We start from the raw sequence: 22124 nt of genomic DNA, 5'->3' as shown, positions 1-22124 counted from the left end.
CTGTGATAATCGTGTTACTTATTTATGTGAATAAATTCTGTAAAAAAAAAATAAAAATAAAAAAAGGCAATTGTGAGGATAAATATTAGGTTATGATAATTTAATTTAAAAAATAAATAATAGTAATTTTATTGATGAGATAAATGCAATTGATTTTCATTTGATAGTGTGTATTTTGTAACCCATACTTTTTAGTGTGATTAATTATATTGAAATATTTTACTGTTTTGACCAGTTGTTGACTTCATTTTTTCTATAGGGACGGTCTGTTCAATTTATTTAAGTTGAGGATTTAACTGTATTCAACTTCTTTTATTAGGACCTAAATAAATAAAATTAAGTAAAATAACATATAAAAAGGATGCACAATTTGTCAGTTTGCTTTTGACTAAATCTTTGTAAATTCTAATGTCTGAACTGAGAAATTGTATGACTTCATTATTTAATAGTTTATTGAACAAGTGGTTACAGACATTGATATCTTAATTTGACTTCTTCTTTTCTTTTCTAAAAAACTAACCTATATCTCTAAGTCTCAACTTAACTTAAATATATGTAAAGTGAATCCAATACGTAATATTGGAATTCTTAGACTAGATTCGTATCACTTAAATCAGGGTAAATGAAGAAATCGGTCAAAGCTCAACTCAATCTGGGTTTGACTGTATTATATTACTCGACTTGATTAGACTCAACTCGACTCGTTTACACCTAACTTAAACTATCCACAATTAGTTTGATTAAATTTATAAACATGATATTATTTAATAAGTTATTACATTAGTTTTAACAAATAATTTTTTCGGCATATAAATAAAATTATACACATAAAAATTGCATACGGTCAGATGAATTCATGTAATTTAAAAAATAAAAAAAAATAATATATATATATATATATATTTTGCATAATAACAAATAAGTTAAGTTTTTCATCTTCACATCCAAAAATTGAAGAAAAACATTTAAAATGTATTGAAGAGAGTTGTACTAATTATTTGAATTAGCTAGCTAGTTTCAATGTTGTAAAGTTAGTTGTGAGTCCGTGACATATAAGTATAATAAACTTTAACGTTATATTAACATTATTAGAATCTTGATCTTGATTAAGACCAAGCTAATATTACACGTGTTAATCAATAATAAATAATAATAATAATCTATCTTTTATGGTGTAAAGCTAACTATTTCATATAGAAGTCTATGTACTTATACTCTTATGAAAATTCAAACATTTAACATGAAAGTGTAACTTAGACCTTAACCATCCCTAATGGGATCTAGGGTTTAGGGTTTTTAGATGGAATAATGATATTGGCATCATTAATTATGACCATAATTAATTTATGTTTCACCAACTCACTTAAAATGTTATCGAGGTAACCCCATTTATGAGAGATATGTAATTTGTTACATATTACACACCTTATAAAGTGTTTGTTGCTTATCTTAATTTAGGATAGAGAGTTACCACAAAAATTGAAATGTTCAATAACAAAAAAAAAAACTCTTAAAAGATGTCTTTAAAATTTCTTAACACACCCTAAAGTCTATAATAATTTTTCAATCAATTTTTTTCTTAATGGTTCTTTGATGAATTTTATAATTTTTTTATTTTCTAAAAAAATGGAACTACTTTCTTCATTAGAAGTCATCAAGACATAAAAATCGCCACGGAGACGGATAGTTCAAGAAAAAAATGGACCAATGGGAGATTCTCGTCGAAGACAAAAAGAATATCACATAACGAACTTTCTTTACTATGATTTAAAAAAAATGTATAACTAAGGTAGAGGATGTGGCGCGTTTTTTTTTTTTATCTCAAAACTTCCTTTCAAATAACGATCTGAAATGTATTGAATTGTTTGCTCAACAGGAATACAATATATGCTTAGTAGAAAATAAGGTTTTATGTTTTTACTCTTAGATTTTTTTTCTTATTTTCGTATTAAGTTGTGCCATTTTGAAAATTAAAAAAGCTAGTATAAATATAAATGTTTTCGAAATGGTCACTTTGAATCATCTATAAGAAGATGTTGAATGATTTGATTGCTTAAAATAATTGTCAAATTGATAACTGTTTAGACTTTAGACTTAAAATCCTAAGATGGTCATGAATCGATGGACAGCCTAGATGTGATTTCCTTTTAATAATGATTCTTAATAGTGTAAGTGAAAATGATTGTATATTCTTAATTGAACTATAATTGAAAAATTAATCTTGTTAATGGAAAACATCTTGCAATATTCAAGCCAACAATTCCAAAATTCAAAATTTTCAATATACATAATCAATTCAACATTTAAGAATTTTATTATAACCCCCAAATTTTATAATCAACTTATAGAACACTTTAGTAAAGTGACTTTACACAAATAACACATGTTAACCCCCCCAAATTTCAATAGTCCTTAGATTTGGAATACTCTGTCTAAACAAAATTAATTTTATTTTTTATTTCATCATGTTTATTTTAAGTTATATTAAGTAAATATAATAATTTTATATTAATATTAATAAAATAATTTAGTGTACTTACTTGATTATTCTGATTTAAATAGTTACTTATCAAATTTATACTTAATAACAAAGAGTGCTTAAATGCACAATTTGAGTAATAAAAATAAAAGTAAAGGTGATCATGGATTTTATTTGATTAACTTTTTAGATAAATTTAAATTCAGCTTTATTAAATCAGTTATATTCTATCAAAATCATACTCCAACCGTATATTTGACATATTTGATTTATCAGATTTTGAATCAATAGGATAACTTTTTGATATTCAACTTTAATATTAATCACACAAAATTAACACAAACGACTATATAATAAAAATTTCAAACAAATATATTTATTAAAATAAATAAATCAAGTTAGTATATTCATTAAATGTAATTTTAATACATATATTTTGAAGACGAATGAGATTGATCAGTTTATTTAAATAACATATATTTGACTGATTAAAATTAGATTGGAAATGTGATTATACAAATAGTGATAGTTCTTAAATGAAACTAAAATTTTACATTTATTTTGGTTCGAAAAATTTACTATTAACAATACATTTTAATTAGGGTCAGAATTGGTGATCTTCCGTCAACATAATTTGGTATGTCATTAGGTGCTAAATTACGTTCCAAAGTCTCCTGAGACCCGATTATCTCTAAAATGGAATGTAAATTGTCTAAATAAAAAAGTAAAATAATTTCGAAAGGGGGTCGATTAATTCTCATCAAGAGTGTGTTTTGTCATTTGCTCATATATATGATGTCGTTATTCATTCTCCTCAAGAGTATAGCGGTGAAAATGAAGAGAACAATGTGTAAATTTCTACGGGATCTTATAACTCATCGTTTTGTCATCTAGTTAGTTGGGATAATGTTAATTGTTGTAAAGATTAAGGAGGTCTAGAGATTCGAGATCTTATTTATTTTAATAAAGCTCTTCTATCAAAATGGTGCAGTAAATTTGCAATAGAGCCGAATAATTTTTGGACATCGATAATCAGATGTAAGTATGGTAATGATTGATATGGTTGATTCACCAGAATGTCTAATTATCCAGCAGAGTGTAACATTTGGAGGAAAATTTATCCTATGTGGAAAAGTTTTTTTGTGAGCAGTCTAGATCCATTATAGGGAATGGTTATTCGATTAGATTTTGGAACGACATTTGGTGTAATATCAAAAGTCTAGCTACAACGTATCATGAGCTTGTTTTCACTACTATATATAGAAATGTCACAGTTAAGGAAATGTTTGATTCTCGGTCTAGTGGTTTCGCTAGCCGAATTATATATAGAAAAAGAAGAAATAATATGGAGACTTCGTCCCATAATAGAGTATTACTTTTGGTAGGACGCAAACAATTGTCACGCGTTGACAAGATATTGATAGTTTCCATGTGGGCATTGCTACAAGTTGTTCGCTAAAATGATTTAATATAATTTTTATTGGGAAAAACTGTAGGAGTCAAATATTTCATCCAATATCTCATTCTTTGGATGAAACGTTATTCGTGGTGGAATTCTAATATAGTATATATGCATGAAAAAATGTTGTATTATGGTTAGTCGTTGTTGTATGTGTCAAGAAAATGTTGAATCGGCAACTCACTTACTTTTGCATTGTCGAGGGGTGACTGGTATTTGGAGCTTTTTGTGAAGTATTATTGGGGGTTCATTAGGTGATGCTCAAGTCTTTATATAGTTTCTGAGAAGATTGGATTGAAACAACTGATATAGTAGACCTACATATTTGGGTTATCATCCCAATTATTTTTTGGTGGACTATCTGATTAGAGAGAAATCGTCGAACTTTCAATGATTGTAGTCGTTCGATGTGTATCATTCACAGTACTATTATTATGATGTTTTCTGAGATTCGTTCAAGAAAATCAGTAAAGTCTGTCGGGGAGTTAATTGTTCTTCTCGAGGATTTACGAGTTCGATAACTTTTTTAGTATTGTTTTTTCTTATTTTTTATTTGTTATTTTCATGTCATGTTTTGTCGTTATGCTTAAACGATGTTTTTCATTTATAATATACATGGACCTTTTAAAAAAATACATTTTAATTAAATAATCAAATTTCTTTCTTAAAAGTTGGATTGATGCGACTAATGTGAAATGATTACGTATTTAAGTTATCATCCTAATTATTTTCTGGTGGACTACTATTATTATGAAACTTTCTAAAATTCGTTCTGAAAAGTCAATGGAGTGGTCGGAAGTTAATCGTTATTCTCGAGTACCTACGAGCTCAATAACCTATTGTTTTTTTTTAAACGGTTCATTCAAAATGATATAAATGAGAGTTGCTTAAGCTCAACGACAAAAATATTACAAAAATTGAAAGAAAAACATTTAAAAAAAAGCACAACACAAAATAGTTCACAAATGATCAAACAAAAAGAAAAATTTTAACGAGCACGGAGATCTTTAAGAGGATCAATGAGTTCCCCAACTGCCTCAACTGGTTTACCCAATGAAACCTCTTCGATCGTCATAATAATAGAATTATGAATTAAACTCATCAGTCGATAACAATCACTAAACGTTCTACTGTTCTTTTCAAGCCAAGTGGTTCAACAGAAGATAAGCGGGATAGAGGTCCAACGACACAGACCAACCGAACTCACTGTCTTTATCTACACTTCCCAACAACTAATTATGGATTTCGGCTGAACCCACTGAATACAAGTCATGTTGCATAATAAACTCCATCACAGTGTAAAAGACAAGTGAGACGCCGACTCCACCTGTTTATGACACATTCTACAACGATTTGCTATAATGTTGTTTTTGGCACAATTAGAATCCCACATCGGAAGATGATGGGAGTGAAAGAAGTTTCTTAGTATATAAAAGAAACTATATTCACAATTAGCAGAAATCCCACATCGGAAGATGATGGGAGTTGGGGAAGTTTCTTAGTGTATAAAAGAAACTCTCCCCTCTTTGGTTTATCGCACCCAAATTAGGATCTCTTCTTCCTTATTAATTGATAGCCTTAGTGCTCGGAGACGTAGGCAACATTTTGGCCGAACTCCGTTATCAAATTCTGTTAGTGTGTTCATTATTTTGTTTTCTTCTTTTGTGGTTCTGTCAGGTTTTTCCCCAACAAGTGGTATCAGAGCCGAAGGTTCGTCCTTGGCATGGTGGAGTCTTCAAAAGGGGCGTCAACTCCTTCGTCATCCTGGACGAGGACACCGATGTCGAATTTGAAGTTTGCGGTGGAGATCTTTGATGGAACTGGGCATTTCGGCATGTGGCAAGGTGAGGTCCTAGACTGTCTTTTTCAGCAGGGTTTAGATGTTGCTATTGAGGTCGGAAAGCCAGATGGTATAGAAGAAAAAGAGTGGAGTATCATGAATCGGTTGGCGTGCGGAACAATTCGGTCGTGCCTGTCCAGAGAGCAGAAGTATGCTGTGAAGAATGAAACTTCTGCACAGAAACTGTGGCAAGCATTGGAGGACAAGTTTCTGAAGAAGAGTGGTCAGAATAAGCTCCTTATGAAGAAGCGACTGTTCCGGTTTGAATACCAATCAGGTACTACGATGATTGAGCATATACCTAGTTTAATGAATTGGTAGCAGATTTGTTAAACCTTGACGTTAGGTTTGAAGATGAAGGTCTTGCGTTGATGTTGCTATCGTCCCTTCCTGATGAATTTGAACACTTAGAAACAACGTTACTTCATGGGAAGGGAAATGTTTCTCTTGATGCTGTAAGTTCTGCTTTATATAGTCATGAATTGAGAAAGCAGGATAAAAGGAAAAGCAAAGTAGGTACAGCAGATGAAGCATTGATGGTCAGGGGCCGTCAGCAGAGCAAATCAAAAGGGAAAGGAAGAAGATCTGAAAGTAGAGTTGCCAAAGATGAATGTGCTTTCTGTCGTGAGAAAGGACATTGGAAGATTAACTGCCCAAAGTTGAAGAAGAAAGAGAAAGATTCTGAAGATGCGAATGTTGCAGAAAACAAAGGTGATGCAGATTCAGAATACTCTTTATCGATGTCACACACAACATCACATCCTGATGCGTGGATATTGGACTCAGCCTGCACTTATCATATGACACCAGTTCGAAAGTGGTTCTTTGACTTTAAGGAGCTAGATGGTGGAGTTGTTTACATGGGAGATGCTAATACATGTAAAATAAAGGGGATAGGTTCAATCAAGCTGAGGAATGAAGACGGATCCACCAGAATTATTAGAGATGTTCGGTACATACCGAATATGAAAAAGAATCTCATTTCTTTGGGGGCCTTGGAGTCGAAAGGCCTACATGTGAAATTGGAAAATGGAGTTCTTAGGGTAATATCTGGAGCGCTAGTGATGTTGAAAGCTATCAGGAAGAGTAATAATTTGTATTACTATCAAGGTAGTACAGTTAATGGGACATCATGTGTATCAACTTCCGGGAGCAGTAAAGAGTTAGAGGCAACAAAGCTATGGCATATGCGATTGGGGCATGCTGGTGAGAAATCTATGCAAACTCTTGTCAAGCAAGGATTGCTGAAAGGTACAAAAGTTTGTAAGTTAGATTTTTGTGAACATTGTATTCTGGGAAAACAAAGACGAGTAAAATTTGGCACTGCTATGCATAATACCAAGGGTATTTTGGACTATATGCACTCAGATGTCTGGGGACCTGCCAAGACTCCTTCTCTTGGAGGTAGACATTATTTTGTTACTTTTATTGATGATTTTTCCAGAAGAGTATGTGTGTTTACTATGAAGAATAAAGGTGAAGTGTTTGAGATTTTTCTTAAATGGAAAACTCAAGTTGAAGACGAGACAGGAAGAAAGATCAAAATTCTTCGGACTGATAACGGTGGAGAATACAAGAATGATCCATTCCAGAAGTTATGCCAAGAGTGTGGCATAGTTCGACACTTCACAGTCAGAAAAACACCACAGCAGAATGGAGTGTCGGAACGTATGAACAGGACATTGGTGGAGAAAGTTCGATGTATGTTGTCTAATGCTGGGTTAAACAGGAAATTTTGGGCAGAAGCTGTGTCATACGCTCAACATTTGGTAAATCGCCTACCATCATCTGCACTTGGTGGCAAGACTCCATTAGAGGTATGGTCTGGAAAACCTGCAACTGATTATGATTGTTTGCATATTTTTGGTTCTATTGCATATTATCATGGAGTTGAATCAAATTTGGATCCACGAGGAAAGAAGGCTCTTTTTATGGGATTTACTACAGGAGTTAAAGAGTATCGCCTCTGGTGTTTGGATGCAAAGAAAACCATTATCAGAAGAGATGTTACTTTTGATGATTATTCAATGTTGAATAAGGTAACACCAGACAAGATTGATTGTACTCCGCAACAGGTGGAGTTTGAGCAGATAAAGATAAGCCCAACTAGAAGTGACTCTCCGACGACAGACGAAGAGTTAAATGAGGAAGAGGTTCTGACCCAAGAACCTTCAGAACAAAGTGAATCAATTGCTGTGAATAGGCCAAGACGAGTTATTCAAAAACCAGGTCGGTTTGTTGACATGGCGGCCTATGCACTTCTAGTCGTAGATGATGTTCCATCCACTTTTCCAGATGTCAGTCGAAGTACTGAAAATGGAAAAAGGAGAGGTGTTATGGAAGATGAGATGCAATCTATTCAGAAGAATGAGACATGCAAGTTGACGCATCTACGAAAAGGGAAGAAGGCTATTGGTGGTAAATGGATCTTTGCTAAGAAAGAAGGATTTCCTGAAAAATTTGATGTTCGCTACAAGGAAAAATTGGTAGTTAAAGACTACGCTCAGAAGGAAGGAGGTGATTATAATGAGGTACTTTCTCCTGTTGTTAAACCCTCTTCCATTAGAATTTTGTTGGCCTTGGTAGCGCAGATGAATTTGGAGCTAGCTCAACCAGATGTGAAGACCGCAGACATACACGGTCATTTGAATGAGGAAATCTACATTTATCAACCAGATGGATTCAAAGTTGCTGATAAAGAAAATTGGGTTTGCAAGTTGAACAGATCATTGTACAGGTTGAAGCAATCGTCGAGACAATGGTACAAGCGACTTGACAAGTTTATGATGGAGCACAAGTACACAAGAAGCAGATTCAGTTCATGTGTGTATTTGCGCAAATTGCAAGATGAGTCTTACATCTATCTACTCTTGTACGTTGATGATATGTTGATAGCATCAAAGAGCCAATATGAAGTTGACAAATTGAAGGCTCAATTGGGTAGAGAGTTCGAGATGAAAGACATGGGGAAAACCAAATCTAATTGTTTAGATTTGGTAAACACATTCCGCGTTTGAGTCGGCGCTGAAGAGCGCCAATTGGAAGCACTGAAGGTTTATTTTTTAATATTGAAGATTAGTATTTGGATATTGTGCCAAGGTGGAGATTTGTTGTTTTTGGCACAATTAGAATCCCACATCGGAAGATGATGGGAGTGAAAGAAGTTTCTTAGTATATAAAAGAAACTATATTCACAATTAGCAGAAATCCCACATCGGAAGATGATGGGAGTTGGGGAAGTTTCTTAGTGTATAAAAGAAACTCTCCCCTATTTAGTTTATCGCACCCAAATTAGGATCTCTTCTTCCTTATTAATTGATAGCCTTAGTGCTCGGAGACGTAGGCAACATTTTGGCCGAACTCCGTTATCAAATTCTGTTAGTGTGTTCATTATTTTGTTTTCTTCTTTTGTGGTTCTGTCAGGGTTTTCCCCAACTTGCTATAATACACAATTTTTTTCATGCATATATCATTCGTCAAAATCTCTCAATGCATGACACTCCATCCAAAGAACGAGATCTTCAATGGTAACTTAAAGTCCCACAACTTCTCTCATATGAGATTGTAAGAAACATTATTCGCAATTAAAGAATAATAATGACTAAACTTAAAATTATTAATATCTAACGAAGGATTCACCTATTTACGTCCACCAAGTTCAACACTCTATCATATGAAGATAACTCTTAAGCATCTAGTCTTCTTCTATACCTAATTTTCATTGCAAAATCATTAGAACTCGCGTCAAATATGTCTTTGACAGTAACATCTCTACCTATAGCAATCGAGACAAGGAACAGGTACAACGAAGAAAGACTTCTGGCATTGCAAAATACGTCATTCCAAAAATTAATCGAAGAGCTATCTCTAATCGAAATTTAGTCCACGAAAAGACTTCTACACCAGATGTCACTAGACAAATATTGGCCTTACTTCATCCAACCTTCATTGTTATTCTATTTTCTATGTCATTTTTTATTTTAATTTGCTTAAACAATTTTATTAATCAGATTTCTTCAATGTGAGACTAGATTCCAAAACCCTAACTATAATAACAGAAGGTAAAAAATTGGGTTGAATGGCACTCGCATCGACACTCTCTTCCATCGTCACAGCTCCGGCGATCCGTCGCCGACTTCCCTTAATCGGCGCCTTTTGTATGCTCAGTTTCGGATTCGCTCATTTCTGTCCTTCTCACAGTCTCTCGGAATTTGGTCGATCTCAATCTCCGTCGTTCGATCCTCTCATCAGGTCATCTTTCATCTCCTTCTTCTCCATTCATCTTTAACTGTAAGATTCATCTACAATTATCACTATATATAGATGAATTTCTGAAACATGTGAGTATAGACGAACAATTGTTGTTGTGGGTTCCTACTGATTTTGTAGATTTGTATTTGCACTGAAGGGCGAAATTCAGCAGTCAAACAACAGCTACGAATCGTGTTCACAGAGTTAAAATGGAGTCGACTAGTAATACTGTTCCCAGTATCGTTGTTTATGTTACCGTCCCAAATAAGGAAGCTGGTAAAGGTTTATTCTTCCTTAATTTTGATTGTTGATGAAGAGAGTGATCATTATGAAAAATCATGTGTCTGATATAATTGAGCTTATGATGTTAAATGAAGGTGCAATGATTTCATTCATTTTCACAAACTTGATGTATGATTTACAATTTGATTGTTGATGAAAAGAGTGTTCTCTATGAAAAATCATGTATCTGATATAATTAAGCTTATGATGTTGAATGAAGGTGTAATGATTTCATTCATTTTGACAAACTTGATGTATGCTTTACAATTTGCCTTAGATATGACTTATATACACATGTAATTAGGGTTTATTCTTAGTGGGTATTGATGACTTGATTGAACCTGGTTAAATCTTGTGTTCATTAGTGTGTCGTTTTAAATTAGGGTTATTGTGTGATTTCTTAACACTGAGCTATTTGGAAATGGTCTTGAACTTGAACTCTTGTGTATCAACTGCTTTGTTTTACCTTTCATGGGTTGTAGGTAAGAAATTAGCAGAAAGCATAGTGAAGGAGAAACTTGCTGCTTGTGTAAACCGAGTACCAGGTGTGAATTTTGATATCTATAATGGTTTTGATGTATGTCCTTCTCTATGGACTGAAACCTGAACATATAAATGACCCCATTTATAAATACTTTTGCAGGCATTGAATCTGTATATGAATGGAAGGGAGAGGTAACAGAAGAAACCAAGCTCTTAGAAAAGGATCATAAAAAAATAGAAAAGCTTTGACTAATCTGAATTATAATTTCTTGTTGTTTTAGATTCAAACGGATAATGAAGAATTACTGATAATAAAAACTAGGGAATCTCTTCTTGACGCGTTGACCGAGCACGTCAAGGCAAATCATGAATATGAGTAAGCTTGGGAATCAAACTAAGATCAAATTGAAACAGTGATCTTTTTTTTATTATGTTGTTGATATTTGTCCTTGTTTGCCAGTGTACCTGAAGTCATCGCGATGCCAATAATCGGTGGAAGTGTTCAGTACCTGGAATGGATCAAGAACAGTACAAGAGAATGAATAATGCAAGGCTTCACAGTTTGATTCCAAATAGTGTATGTCTGTTATTGTTTTTGTGTCTGAATTCAGGTATGTACTAAGTTTCTTGTTAAATATTTTATGTTATCGTGAAAATTTAACATTGTTATAAGAAGAATTGCAAAACCTTATGGAAATCCAACATTTTTTTGGAGAATTTATAATTTGACAACTGAAAAATAGAGTTTATTTTGCCAGAATTATCCACATTTTGCTACAAGTCATGGCATCAACTTGATATCACCAACCTTGACTTTATCTTCAACCTTAGTTGGTTATATTATGTTAAGACTCTATTCGGCGGATTTGATGTATCAAATATTTGGTTCGATTGGATAATTTTTTGAATATTCGACCATGTACATCCAATCATTCATATTCTAACGTATTTAAAACTAATTTTAAACAACTAATCAAACAAAGTTAATTATAAAAACTTCAATATATTAACATTAAAATTGTAAAATTTAAGTTATATATTTTGTAATTTTTTATTATTTGTTATTTCAGTTCTGTAAGTGACTTAATTATCTTACAAAAATCATTATGGATTTTTCATATATATACATAAACAAATTCATCTACCTCTAAAAAAAAGTATTTTACAAATTTACTTTTTTATTAAATTAAATTTGAACAAAAAAAACATCATAAATTTCTTAGAAACACTTCTATTTAACATTTCATTCAGATTAATTTAGATTAAATAATGGTCTTAATTCAACATAGCTCAACTCTAATAAAATGTTTCAAAAGGCCCGTTCATGGTCTTTTATCTATTTCTGATTAATAACATTATTTATTGGCAACAAAAATATCAAGATACAAAAACAAACAATTTCAAAGAGTATCTTAGATAGATCGCGATAGATTCCCATTTAAATCGAGTTCATATCGTTCCGGAAATCAAATGTAAGAAGGGTGGGGACATATGTACTATATCAACAATGTCAATCCTCAGAGTGGTTGAAGAGTTTGAAGAAGATGGTCTGATTCATACTCATATTAGGATAAATCAAATTTTGCTACCACTTCCAATATTCTACACAAATTCTCCATCTGCAAAAAAAAAATCTAGAAATTTGAAAAATGGCAGACTTCGTCTTGTGCATGTCTTGAGATTTACCATTACGATGTGTGCTTAATTCCAAGACCATTGCATGTCAATATAAACCCTTTGTAGCGGTTCAAATACTCCTGCACTCGTGCGACGTATCATTTAGAAACACTTTTTTTGGTGTCATATGATCACATTTAAAAATCAAACTTAATCCCTCATTAATCTATGCCTTGTTTGATCTACTCATCAACTAAATTACCAAAATACCCTCTATTTTTTCATACAACCTGAGTCTTTTTTACCCAAATAGCCTACATCAATCAAACAAGGCCCTAGACATTGATGATAAGGATAATACCTAGTTAGGCATTTTGGTTGATAATTTAATTGATGATTGGATTAACCCTTCATCAAACAAGCTCATATAAAACAAGGACCCTAGAAATTTATGGGATCAGAATTGTGTTGAAGAAAATGAACAGGTTTTTCATTTGAAAAAGAACGAATTCTACTTACAATGATATTATAGTCATACATTTGCAGCAGCATTTCCTGGTCATATTCTCGCCTTTTCGAAGGATCGCTCAGAACTGTTTCACAGAGATTTATATAAATATCAGACACAAAATGTATTGTAGTAAATCATACTTAACACGAGGCATAATAAAGTTAACTTAATCAAACAGAAAAATAAAAAAGAACAAACATCGTCAAGATCATTGTTCCCAAGTCCAGATTCTCGAAGGAGATGATCAGGTAAATTAGTGACTTCTAAAACTAAATCTTTGATTTTCCCTCTTAACCCAATATTTTTAACTCCAATTCCTAATCTTTGAATCTGATATTCAAAATCTGAGAAATTCACTGCAAACTACTATTATTATACATTGTTTTATGGATAACCTCACAATCGAACTTTGTTCCATCCATCACCAAAGTGTTCAAATGTTATAAGCACCATTGTAGATACTAAAACATTGTATCAGATGCAAGAAAAACCCATCTGCAAGCTTTTTATTCATCAATGTAATTCAAGTTTTCCCTTATTCTGTAATCAATTTTGACAAATCTCAAGAACATTCAACAGCTAAAACTCAAATCTACAGCAAAAAAAGAGCTTCCAAATTAGTTAAGATCCTCACCTTGATAAGCTTCGTTTATCTCCTGAAATATTGTAGTAGTATTATCCTGATTCTTTTGCTTATCAGGATGCCATTTCTATACATCATATAAAACATCAAAAACAGTTTAAGAAAAAACACATTACTCACAAAAATTTGATAAGACTAACCAGAGCCAAACGGATAAAGTTCGATCGAATATCATCATCCTTAGCTTCGAAATCCAATTCCAATAATTTATAATAATTCTGCTCAATCGAGAATAAAAATCTAAGAAAGAGAATACCCAATAGAACATTAACAACAGATGAAGCCCTAAATTGAGTTAACCTATACCTTAGGCTTCGAATTAACAGATAAGAAATCAGAATTCAGATAAGATTCTTGTTGTTGTTGTTGTTGCTGCTGTTGTTCTTCCGCTCCTTTCTTTTCTCGGTAGTCTTGGTTCCATTCGTCCCACATGACGATTCTCGTTCCAAGAAGAAAGAGTTTGATTTACAAATTCGTAGAGATAGAGAGAGGAGAAGAGAAGAATCGATGAATAGAGAGAGAGAGAGTGGAGAGGATAAGGATGAGGAAGAAGGTCTGTGATAATTCTGTACTGAATCCTGAGGTAATCGGAAGCTTAAGGTGAGGATTTTTGTAGTCGTGGCCTGAAACCCTGAAAAGAAAGAAACTTTGAAGAAATCTTCTGAAGATATAAATTTATTTGGAAAAGAATAACTCACAACCCCCTATACTTTTTAAATATTTATCAAAGTTAACTTATTATGTCAGATCGAGATCGAGTTCGGGTTGGTGGGTTCGGAATGATAGGTTAACGGGTTGAGCGAACATAACATGTTCAGTAATTCAAGTCAAAATCTTTATCCTACACTTAACATGTTTATTTGTAACCGCCTCAAACCCGACCTCGTTGTTGATCTTAGGCCCAACCCAATGTAATTAATGTCGCGTCCACAGAATTTTACAACAGAAAATTATAAACGGGTTGAGATATCTATTTTGGGTCATTTAAGATCGATCCAATTTTAACATATTTATTAATTAGGTTAAACAAATTGCCAAACCAAAAATACATTACCCTATTTCAGAAATTGCATGTCCTAACAAAATACCTTTCATTTTTTTAATTCTGTAATGATATGAGAAACTCATATTTAATAGTATGAATTTATATAATTAGTTGAATTTAGTGATGTATAAATTATCAAAAGTTTATTTAAATTACTATTAAAATGGACCTTTGTATATATATAGTTATCTTTTAGTAATCTCAAGTCTCTCCTTTCATATTTCTATTTTCATTCAAATTTATCTTTATAAAATTTATTTATAATATATATATATATATTTTATTTTGTTTTTGATATAAACAAAATTGTATATATCTATTAAAAAGATTTAATTTTACATTTTTAAACTAATTTATTTTAAATATTATTTCAATAAATATTATAATACATTTTTGGTAAATTATTAATTATTCTGTTTTCAGTTAATAGTTATTACAATCAAAACAAAACAAACAAAGAGTGACACATTAGATAGATAATTTTTTTTAATAGTCTACTTTTCAATTTTTTATTTTTGTTAATTAACCTTTTCATAATTTTTGCTTCTTTGGTTATATAGATAATTAAAATTATATAGAGAGAGCAATAATAAGGGAACCAAACAATAAAATGATGTAAATAAAGAGTTTGACATTTTATAGTTCATATCTCTTTTGAATTTTTCTGTATTCAATTATTTAATATTAGAAGTAAAAATATATCAACTCTAAGCTAGTTATACCAATATATATGATTTTTATTTTCTTTAATATTAATTATCATAAACATTGACCATTTTGTTTAGTATTATTTATAAAATCTTGACTATAAAGGTATTTTAGTTTCTTAAAATAAAATAAAAAAAAGTATGAAGTAACACATACAGACCATTCTTTTAAATCGACATAACAACCTTCGTATTATTATTTTTTTCTTTTCAATAATTACTTTCAAATTTGTTATATTAAGCATTTATAAAAAAACAAAATATTATGATTTCTATTACCACATAAAAGGTAGTAAGTTGAAGTAAATATAATATATTAATATTAACCACCTACATTTATAAAAAAATAAAAAATATGTTAATATCTATTACAAAAACATGGATCATTCAAGTTCAATTTTTTTTTAATATAGCTTATCCAAATTTAGATATGTAATTTTGTATATTTTTATGAAACAAAATTATGTAAGTCATTTTCCAAGTTATTATGTGACCATTAAATTGTCTTTATAAGCTATTGATGATTAGTGGATTCATGTGACGGTAGAGACAAATGCAAAAGTCAATTCTTGAGACAATTTCCAACTCTAGTAATAGAGACCACTCAACTTCTAAATCTATAATTGATATTTATATCATTTGGATCCAAAATCCAATCTTCTATTTCTACTTCACATGTAGAGCAATTATATATATTATTATTTTTTATATCAAAGTTCATTTAGTTGGATATGATTTAATCCAAACAAAAACAAGTGAAAATAAAATAAAAAACAATAGGCATCCATGATTAAAAAAAACAAAAACATAAGTGGCCAAGCAAAAACAATGCTCTTCCCAGCCTTCTTCTTAGGTTCTAAGTTGGATATTTCTTAGGTTTTAAGTTCGATATAAGACATAATGTATTTGCGGGTTATCTATTTAATCCGAAAAAATTAATTTGACTTTAAAAGAAAAATGGAACCCAAAGTTCTAAGAAAAAAACCTAAATATATTTTTTCTCTTTATTATTTCAATCGAAATGTATGGTCAATTAATGTGTCTATATAGATTAATAATTATTTTTTTGTGTATGTTATCTTCTTCTTCATAAATTATTCTTTTATGTTTTTTTTATAAAAAAATCTTTAGTTTCTCAAAATTACCATTAATCAATTATTTTTAAAATAATTTATAAATTATTAAAAAAATCTCTATCTAACCGGCTTTAACTATGTTTGACTGAGTTAAGAATTAAATCAAGAAATTTTGGTATTGAATTTTTTTTTTTTTTTAATTTTCCTTTTATCAATGTATCTTTTTAGGTAACTTTCATTTATTTTCTTTTAAAGGTAACTTTCATTTATTTTCTTTTAAAGGTAACTTTCATTTAACTTCTATTTTGAATGTAAAGATTATCTTAATATAGTGATATTAAAATCTGACTTTATAATTTTATTTTATTCTGATTGTCAATGAGATATCATAATCTTTATAATTATCTCATTTTCCTTTTCTTATTTTGTGTTGAATATCTTTATAATATCTTGAACATTAGATATAACTTTTTTTTTTGTCTAAATATTTTAGATAAGATTGCAAATACAATAATCATGATATGTTTTGATAAAATAAAATTATATTTGAGTTAATCCATTCACATTGTAATTCAAAACATAAGGAGATGGATAGGATGAACTCGAGCAATTCGAAACTTAAGGAGATGGATACAATAAACTCGAGAGAACGAGGAAGAATTCAATATTGGTCATTGAATCCGAAATGAAGAAAACATGATTGAAAGCTAAAAGTGAGTTTCTCATGAATTTAATCCCCAATTTGACAAAGGTTTTACCCATTATATTTGGATGTGTTGAAATACCTATAGACAATAATAAGAGCATCAAGATCCCAACCATGTTTCCAAGTTTATTCCTTAAAGGATGCTAACTAACATATCATCGAATATGGTCATAAACCCAACTTCAATCTTGATCTCAAGTTCATAAGAGTTTTTCAACTCTTGTTATGGTATCATAATCAACATCAAAATTAAACAAAATTTGAAGGGTAATAATTTAAACTCATAATTGACTGGATCACATAAAAGATAAAGAACTAGATAATTGATTCATCATCTAATGATATAAATTGCTAAGATAGAATTTTACAAACAAGAACAAGATTACAGAAGAAGACTAAAACTGCAATTGAAAAACTTCATTACTTACTTGGTTTTATGCAACAATGGAGTCCTAAGTTAGAGATCATCCATCCATCCTTCCATCCATTCAAAACCTAATTAAAGCATACCCATTTCCCCCAATCATCTTCCCATCTCAATTCAATCCATTGATTAAGTCTGCAAGTATTTCCTTGGCCTTCCCCTCTTCTTCTTAGCAGGATCACTCGACCCAGCAGTGGATTGATCGTTTGAGATAGGGATAGGAATACGAATTGGGCCACGGCCACGACCACGGCCGCGACCAGGGGGTCTGCCTCGCCGTGCAACGCCGGAAACACTGGTATCCAAAGGAGTCTCACCCGTCAATGGAGGTTCAGGATTTGAAAACTTCTTTTTAAGCATTTCTGGATCTCCAACGGAAAAACCCATAGGGAAAAAACCCCAACAACAGTAATAAGCATCCTTACCAGGAACAATAGGCGGCATGGATTTAATCGGAGCACCATGGAAAGATCTCTCACACTTTTGGCATTGCATACAACAGTCTTTGTAAATAGAAGGATACTCGTACAAATTGTAACAGTAAGGGCATATAGTCCAAAATGTTTTTACCCTAGCTGTAGCTGGTTGTTGTTGTTGACCGCTTCGACCGCCGCTTCGACCGCCGCCTCTTCCAGGCGGTCGACCTCTCTTTCCAGATCCTCTTCCACCGCTCTTCCGCTCAAGAACTTTGTTTTCTTGTAGATCTGGTTGATTTTGATCTCGATTGATTTTCTGAGGAACAAGGTCGACTCTTGAGAAAAACCCTAATTCGTTGTCATATAGCGATTTCTTGCTCGGATCTGAGAGAACTTGCCAGGCATCGGCGATTATACGGAAAGCAGCGTCGGCGAAAGGGAGTTTATTCTTATCAGGATGGAGGAGAAATGCGAGACGACGAAACTGACGTTTGATGAGTTCTAGGTCGTCGGAGCGTCGGTCTACTTGAAGGATGGCGTACCAATCGAAGTGATTACTAATGCGTTTCTCGGCTGCCATTAGAACGTCGGCGATTGCGAGGATCTGGTCGGAGCCTTCAAGAAGAGGATCGTTTTCTTGGGCTAATATAGCATAGTTTCTTGAATTGTTGAAATCTTTGCCGTGAAGAAGCTTCTCGGCGAATCCAAGGAGACGCTCTGCTTCAGGTCGGTTTCGATTTCCCGGCTGCATCTCCGGCGAGTTAGTTTTCTGCAGAAAGTAGAAAATGGATTTGAGACGACTGTGTATTTATTTAGGTTTGGTTTGTATTTATTTCAAAAATTAACTCTGTATTTTTATTATTATTATTTTTTTAAAAGTTTGTGTTTATTGAAACAATTAATTGATTTTCAATACTATGAAATCTTTTTATTGACAAATGTCAATTAGCCTTTATTGTACTTTTACTATATTTTATTGTATTGTATTTTTATATTAATATAATTATATAGATTGATTTATAATAAATAATATTTTATATATAACCAACCATTTTTAAATAAATATAAATTAACTTTTCATTTATTTATGGTAAAGTTATTTTATTAACATAATTTGGAATGAATTAATCAAAATTATAATAAAATATAAAATATTCAACATAAAAAAAACATATTATGTGTAAAAGTATTACATGGTTATCATCTCAATTCTCACCATTGTCATATCAATAAACAAAAAGAAAACAATAGTATTTTATAAATCAAAAGTTTTAATTAACTCACCGATTTCTAAAATGAAGTATATGATACTTTTATCTATTTAGACTTAGTTAGAGCTAAAAGTTTCTAATATGTGACTCTTGTTGAAGCATGTTTTCATTCATCAAAATATTTTCACTCTCATTCTTTTTTCCTTAATAAATGAGTATCTCATTTATATCAACTTTTCATCATTTAACCTTCAAGTTTATCACTTTTATCTATACCCATACCAAACACGGTATATATAACAAAATGACCAAAATACCCTCATATTTATATATATATATATATATCTTTTATCTATTTTATTCATTTTTATTATTTTATCCCATTTTTATTATATATATATATATAATTATTTATTTTATCATGCAAAGTGTATTATTAATTATTTTTTTTTATAAAATATTTGTTTCTTATTAAAATAAAAAAAAATAGTCTATTGGTGTAATTAATTGTTTTTAAATTGCAAGTTTTGATAAAAACAAATATTGTTTATATGATGTATTTTAATATATGTAAATGAAATATTAGGTGTCACACACTTATACTAACAAAATATTTAGCTCCATATAATCTTTTGAAACAATAAACAATATATATATATATATATTTTGTAATGTTAGAAAGTTAACATTACTTCACAATCATTAATATAACATATTTAAAGTTAAAGATATTATATGGAACAAATCTTTGATATTTAAAAAAAAAAATAAGTAAGAGATGATCAACACATATATGCATTTTTTATAGAAAATATTCAAACAAGGATAAAATTTACATAAATAACTTAAAATACCATCTAAAAAAACTATAATGGTGAAATGGAATGGAGATAAAAAAAAAAAACAATTTATTTTCAAAATTCAGAACTTAATATTTTATTTGATACTGAAAAAATATAATTTTATGAAGAAATAAATTAAATTAAACTTAACCCCCTCCTTCCTCTTCCCAGTTCCAACTAAACCTTAAAACCTAAATTTATACCCTTATATATTTTAGTTGAATGTTGTCGGTTAATTTTAAAAGTGGCAATGTTGCTTTATTGGAGATTAAAGTATTTTAGAATGATAAAGATGGTTAATTTTCATATTATATATTTTTTTTTAGTTTTGAGAGACCTCTATGAAACCTAAATCAACAAGAGAGATTGGTTTTTTGGATAGAGTTGATAATGGGTTGGAGTGTGTACTTATTATTTTTTATTTAGTTCGGTTTTAGGGAATTTATGTGGGTACAGTTTGTACCTATTATTTAAAAATAAAATTAAGATAAAATTAAATAATTTTATATTTATATATAATGTAATATATTAAAATTTTATTTTATTTTAAAAAATAAAGATAAAATTTTTATAAATAAATATATTAATAATATTAAATATTTAATTATGTTAATTAGTTTATCAAAAGAAATACACAAACACCATCCTCACTACTTGTTCCATCTCTAACCATAATCTGTCAAACCAAGAAAAATAGTTTCAATTCAACTAATATGAATTGAAAATCATAAGGTGAATTATAATTTCCTATCTTACAAAGAGAACTATGTAAATGAAGTACTAGACTTAAGCTATTCTAATTTTTTTTTATCAAACATTTTTTTTATCTAATATTTTAAATACAATATATATAAATATTTAAATCATAGACTTTTATTAGTTTTACAATCAGTTTTTAAGATAAATTATATATATAAATATTGCCTTGGATGGTTAATGTCACGGGGACAAATAACGCAACGAATTTTTACTAATTTTTTCGCCCTTGTGCAGCTTGTTTTGCGCACCAAAACAATCAGCCAAACTCAACACCGAGGTTTACTTCTCGCACAGAAATAAACACTTACACACAATAGTTAATAAATATGCAGGAAAGTAGAAGCACACAGAATTACGGGTCACGCCAAACTTTATAATTTTATTTCGCTCACAAATAACAATTACAAAGAGACTATAAACTCACTTGGCTGCACACAAAAAGGACTCTCACTAGCTGTGGATATTTTTCTACCAAAACTCAACCAACCGTCCTTGTGCAGCTCAAGTGTTATATTTATAGCCAAAGAAATAACATCTGCCTAAGAAAATAACTAACTCAGGACGTGGGGTCTAACTGCTCGGTCGTGGGTGCTGAATCGTGGGTCTCAACTGCCAATAATGGGTCTTTAACTGCCCACTATCCAGTCCCACGGTCTTCCTCGGTCTAGCTGCGCCACAAGCTTCTGGACGTGGGTATAACTGCAAGTATTGGGCTGTAACCGTCCACTACACCACGTTTTCCCTCGGACCCAGTTGCTGCTAACTTTATCCCCCACCTCGCTCCATCATGCCGACTTTTCCGAACCTCAACCCATCATTCCGATATTTCCAGGTCCACAACTCATCATGCCGACATTTCAGGGTCCCTCGTCTGATCGCCCTCGGTCCTCCCCTAACCGTCATCGGTCGACTCCGTATTTTCCGCACTCTATGCACGCACTCTCAATGCGCTGGCCGTTGTCACTCTTTTGCACCTAGGTCGCACGCACACGACCACACTTAGGCTCGATCTCGGCAGTCCGCATCATGCCAAGACAAACACGCATGCTAACATCCATCTCTCGGTCCTTGTATTCAAACTCACGCCCCGACAGAATCTTGGTTACTTAGCACTTCTCATTTTCGGTGCCCTGTCGCACACCTGCGACTCTTTTTAGGCACCTCTCGGTCCTGGCCCTCCGCAATCAAGCCAAGATCGAGGCCATCTATTTAGGTTCGTAACACACCACCCCCACTAGAGGAACACAACGTCTTCGTTGGGGCCTGCACCAACTATGCCTCGCCCAAGTACTTGAGAATTATTTCCTCGGTCTTCCTAGCCAAACTCGCTTTCAGCCTTGCCATTATGACCATGTACTTGTATAATCTGTCCA

The 22124-nt window shown here is 31.6% G+C and overlaps 3 protein-coding genes across 4 annotated transcripts; 1 reads left to right on the top strand and 2 right to left on the bottom strand.

Annotated features, from left to right (window-relative positions):
- The first annotated feature begins 9812 nt into the window (after positions 1–9812).
- Positions 9813–11511, top strand: LOC124926616 (protein CutA, chloroplastic). The gene is made up of 6 exons (XM_047466873.1): positions 9813–10029; positions 10187–10305; positions 10794–10856; positions 10955–10986; positions 11076–11170; positions 11255–11511. Exons 1-6 carry the CDS (start codon positions 9857–9859, stop codon positions 11334–11336), a joined length of 564 nt encoding a protein of 187 aa, XP_047322829.1. The 5' UTR covers positions 9813–9856; the 3' UTR covers positions 11337–11511.
- A 666-nt stretch (positions 11512–12177) lies between these two features.
- Positions 12178–14219, bottom strand: LOC124927134 (protein tumorous imaginal discs, mitochondrial-like). 2 transcript variants are annotated; one of them, XM_047467488.1, is made up of 6 exons: positions 13872–14219; positions 13706–13783; positions 13557–13632; positions 12931–13004; positions 12481–12551; positions 12178–12413 (listed from the first exon to the last, which is right to left on the bottom strand). In XM_047467488.1, exons 1-5 carry the CDS (start codon positions 13995–13997, stop codon positions 12483–12485), a joined length of 423 nt encoding a protein of 140 aa, XP_047323444.1. In that variant the 5' UTR covers positions 13998–14219; the 3' UTR covers positions 12178–12413; positions 12481–12482. The 2 variants fall into 2 exon arrangements, with proteins under 2 accessions (XP_047323444.1, XP_047323443.1); XM_047467487.1 differs by having other exon boundaries at positions 12178–12551; positions 13872–14217.
- A 3198-nt stretch (positions 14220–17417) lies between these two features.
- On the bottom strand, positions 17418–18747 carry LOC124925837. The gene has a single exon (XM_047465949.1). The coding sequence runs from the start codon at positions 18688–18690 to the stop codon at positions 17653–17655; it is 1038 nt and encodes a 345-aa protein (XP_047321905.1). The 5' UTR covers positions 18691–18747; the 3' UTR covers positions 17418–17652.
- Between the last annotated feature and the right edge of the window lie 3377 nt (positions 18748–22124).

This window comes from Impatiens glandulifera, chromosome 2, assembly GCF_907164915.1.
Source record: "Impatiens glandulifera chromosome 2, dImpGla2.1, whole genome shotgun sequence".
Classification (NCBI taxonomy): domain Eukaryota; kingdom Viridiplantae; phylum Streptophyta; class Magnoliopsida; order Ericales; family Balsaminaceae; genus Impatiens; species Impatiens glandulifera.
The sequence above is the reverse complement of the archived record's forward strand: the minus strand, read 5'-3'. Positions and strand labels throughout refer to the sequence as shown.